The 3,927-nt window shown below is 33.5% G+C and overlaps 1 protein-coding gene across 1 annotated transcript; it reads right to left on the reverse strand.

Moving 5' to 3' along the window:
• Window positions 1–225: 225 nt before the first annotated feature.
• LOC110106622 (WD repeat-containing protein 20-like) lies at window positions 226–1,048 on the reverse strand (the record flags this gene model as incomplete). Its single annotated transcript, XM_028701449.1, is given in 2 exon segments — window positions 226–465; window positions 672–1,048. Coding segments are annotated over 2 exon segments (396 nt in total), but the record flags the coding sequence as incomplete, so codon positions are not given.
• Window positions 1,049–3,927: the final 2,879 nt, after the last annotated feature.

The following is a 3,927-nucleotide window of genomic DNA, read 5'->3' on the forward strand; positions in this document are numbered from 1 at the left end:
GCAATAAAAAATATTGTATTTATAACTTTTAAAACTGTTTTGGCCTTTAGGGGTCAATGAAAGCCGTGAAAACTGTAGTGAGCTTGCTATAGCTTCATTATATAATTGTTACCACCAATCACCATCATCACCATCTTATAAAATATTTAATCATTTAACATTTAAAAAATTAAATATTTTTATTTCATATTTAAATTAAAATAAAAATTAAACAAATACAAAAAATGATCACAAATGCGCCCCTTCATAAACTTAACTAGTTTTCAAAACATATTTCAATCTTCAAGCAACCAAATTTACTTACAATTGATATAACTGAAAGGTACTTGATTTCAGCTTCTAATTCACATTATCAAGCCTAAAAATGTTAAGCTCATGTACATATTTCAATGAGGTTGAGCTTATAAAATTCTTGCACCTGTACAGAAGGATATCCTCTTATTCTCTTATGCCACCCAAATGGCCCTATTGACAAGATCAAAAGAAAAGTAAATTTAAAAAAAAAAAATCCTAAATCAATTCAAAACTATCTGCTCTATCTACTTCTCCAACCATGAGAAGATCATCACCAGAAAACAGAAATTTCCAGTTAAAGATTCTCCATTCTCCATTCCTTTTAGTTTCGAAGAAAAATCGAAGCAGTTTGCTTATAGCTGGTACCATTAACCTGCCTATCAGGATTCTCTTCTGAAGTAGCAGAAAGATTATGGACTACAGTGTCAGAGTTTGCTTGGCTGATGGTTTCAGTGTTTACAGGCCTGGACCAGATTTTTATGTGTCCTTCGCGGCAAATCGTGACGACTGAATCTTCAGTGAAGATTAAACCGGAAAGAGGATCCACATGGGAACGATGAACAGTAAGAGGAGAGAGTTTTGGAACATCTCTCATGCTTGGAGAAGGCTGAAGAGTACCTATAGGACTTATGGTATCCCAGCGAGCAGAATTGCTTCCACTGCTGAATGTGGGTGAACCTCCAGTTGGAGGATACCGTAGTGGCAAAGAAATTTCATCCATTTCCAGGTCCCATAGAAGTAATTGAGTATCCTGCAAACAAATTAAGCTCGTCATATTAACCATATGTAATAAGCATTTGCTTGTACAGATCTTAACTGAATGTCTATCAGTAACATTACTGAGTAAAAATTGAGAAATAATTGAGTGCGGATGATACAGGTGCCCCCAAGTAATTAGAAGCTGACACGTAGCATATTAGAATCCTAATTAGAATGAATGCACCTTCCACACTTTCTTCATCCACATCAAACAATTTCTCATTAAAAAAAGAAATTGTTCAGAAGACCCCTAAGCCGAGCGGATCATGGTCCCTATTACCAGTTGGTTCCCAAGAGGTTGACTCTATAACTAAAGTCCAACAACAACACAACAACATCAAAGTCTTATCCACTAATCCGCACTACGTGGGGTCGGTACATGAATCCTTTTCTCTCATTGTGCCTATTAAAAGTCAAAATTCTCAGTTTAAATTCTAATAAAGAAAGGTCATTCATAATATTTCTAAATTCAAGTCTTTTTAGTCTACCCCTACCTTCTTAACACAAAGTCAAATCTAATACATTACTCTCTCCTAACCGGAAGTGTCATCGGAAGGCCGCCTTTTTTATGTGGCCAAACATCTAAGGCGATCTCTCTAATCTTATCTCTTTACTGGAGCTACTCCAAACCTTCTTCACGTATATGCTCGATTCGTATCCTATTCTAAGGGTAAACGCCACTCAATCACACCTGAGATCTCATCTCTGCCAACACTTAACTTAGTATTAATGCTTTCTCTTTTAAATGGCCAACATTCGGCGCCAATAAAGCATTGGCAGGCCTCACTAACATCCTTATAGAATTTCCCTTAAGTAGAGGGGTACATTTCTATCACATAACAAGCCCGAATGCATCCCTCACTTTCAACCATCCAAACTGATTTTGGGCTGATAATATCCTCATCTATTTTCAACCATCACATGAACAATAGATCCAAGATATCTTTAAAACGGTGTACTCTTATTAATGACTTGATCGGCCCAAAGTCACAAATCCCCTCACTAGGTCTATTACTACTAAAATTACACTCCATATATTCTGATTTTAGATCTACTCAAGCGACAACCTTTAGACTCTAAAGGTTGACCTCCATAATTCAAGTTTACCTTCAACTCCTCTCTAGTCTTATCAACAAGAAGAATAATCATCATAAAGCATACCCAGTTACATCCTCTTTGCAAATGTCTAGTCAGAAGTCAGAACATCCATGACAAAAGCAAAAAGATAATGGGCTTAAGGCTGATCCTTGATGTAACCAACGAAATACGGGAAATCTTGGTCAAAAAACCACCCTTGTATTTGAACACAAGTAATAGCTCATGCATACATATCTTAATGATTTGAATATAAGCATTATTGATCCATTCTTTTTCAAGGAACTCTCCATAGCACTTCTTCTTGAACTTTATCATATGCTTTTTCTTTAAATTCAATAAACATCGTATGTAGAGTCCTCCTTATTTTCTCTATAATTTCTCCACATCAAACCTCTTAATAAAGGTATGGCTTCATAGTCGACCTACCCGGCAAGATCCAATTGATTTTGAGAAACATTAGTATCACGGCCGCAACTATGTTCCATAACTCGCTCCCATAGTTTTTAAATCGTATGACACATTTAACATTAAAAAACATCTATAATTTCCGTACCAATCTGTGCATCACTTTTATTCTTAAAAATATGAAATTAACACACTCATTCTCCACTCATCTGACATCTTTTATAGTCTTCAAATAGTAATTAAAAAGTTTAGTAAGCCAAGAAAATCCCTTCATCTCCTAAGCATTTCCAACACCTCTATTGGAATATCTCAGGCTTCAACAGCTTTTTTCCACCCCTTCCTTTTCTTTAAAGTCTCTCTAACTTCAGTTTTTTAACTAATACCCAATAAAAACATAAATCTTTATTTTTCATTAGGATGTAAGGTCACTATAGTCAATTTTAATTTCAACAATCTTCATTAAAAAATTTAGGCAAAATATCTCATCCACCTTTGTTTTGAAATGATCATCTTCTAAGAAAAGTATTTTTTTGATTTGCATCCTTAATACACTTCACTTGAACTAATCCTTTACTACTCCTATCTTTTGGTTTGATAACTTATACATATATCTTTCTCCCTCCTTAGTATTATCTATTATATAAATCAACTATAAGCTAATGTTTTTTGGCATCGCTATTGCTTTCCTTAGAATCCTTACGAGCCACTTATATATTTCTCAATTATCATAATTTTTAAAATTAACCAATTTTTATAACAAATCTTCTTAATTTTTTAATCTTTTCTTGCAACCATTTGGATCCACCACCAACTATTTTTAAACAATTATGAGTTTTTCCCGCTTTGATACTCCAAGCACTCTTTACAACTTCTTAGTAATCACTAGCCACTTTTTTCCCACATAACATTAGCATTCCTCATGCACAAGACAAAATCTTAAAGATCTAAAATCTTACTCTCACAAAAATATTTTTATTAATTATTCCTTAAATGCTCCATTTTCTAATCCTGAAAATGTTTTTGACTTTATTTTTTTATTTTATGCCCATTTATCTTAAAGTCTAAAATTAATAATAGATGTTCGGGTATATAATGTTTTCTTCGGAATAACTTTAACAATCCTTTGCAATCTCAAAGATCTTAATTTTGCTAATAAGAAAATAGTCGAATATGGAGTTTGTACTATAATCCATTTTTATAAGCAATGAGATGCTCATCTTCTTTTTCTTAAATAAGGTATTAGCAAATTGAAAAAATTCATAAGCTAAACAAAAATCTAATATGGTCTTGCCACCTTCATTCATCATTTCCAAATCCATGGCCATGCATGAAGCCTTTTTAAATTATTTACCTCTCTATCGAAATTGCCAT

Source organism: Dendrobium catenatum, unplaced genomic scaffold, assembly GCF_001605985.2.
Source record: "Dendrobium catenatum unplaced genomic scaffold, ASM160598v2 fragScaff_scaffold_1718, whole genome shotgun sequence".
NCBI lineage: Eukaryota > Viridiplantae > Streptophyta > Magnoliopsida > Asparagales > Orchidaceae > Dendrobium > Dendrobium catenatum.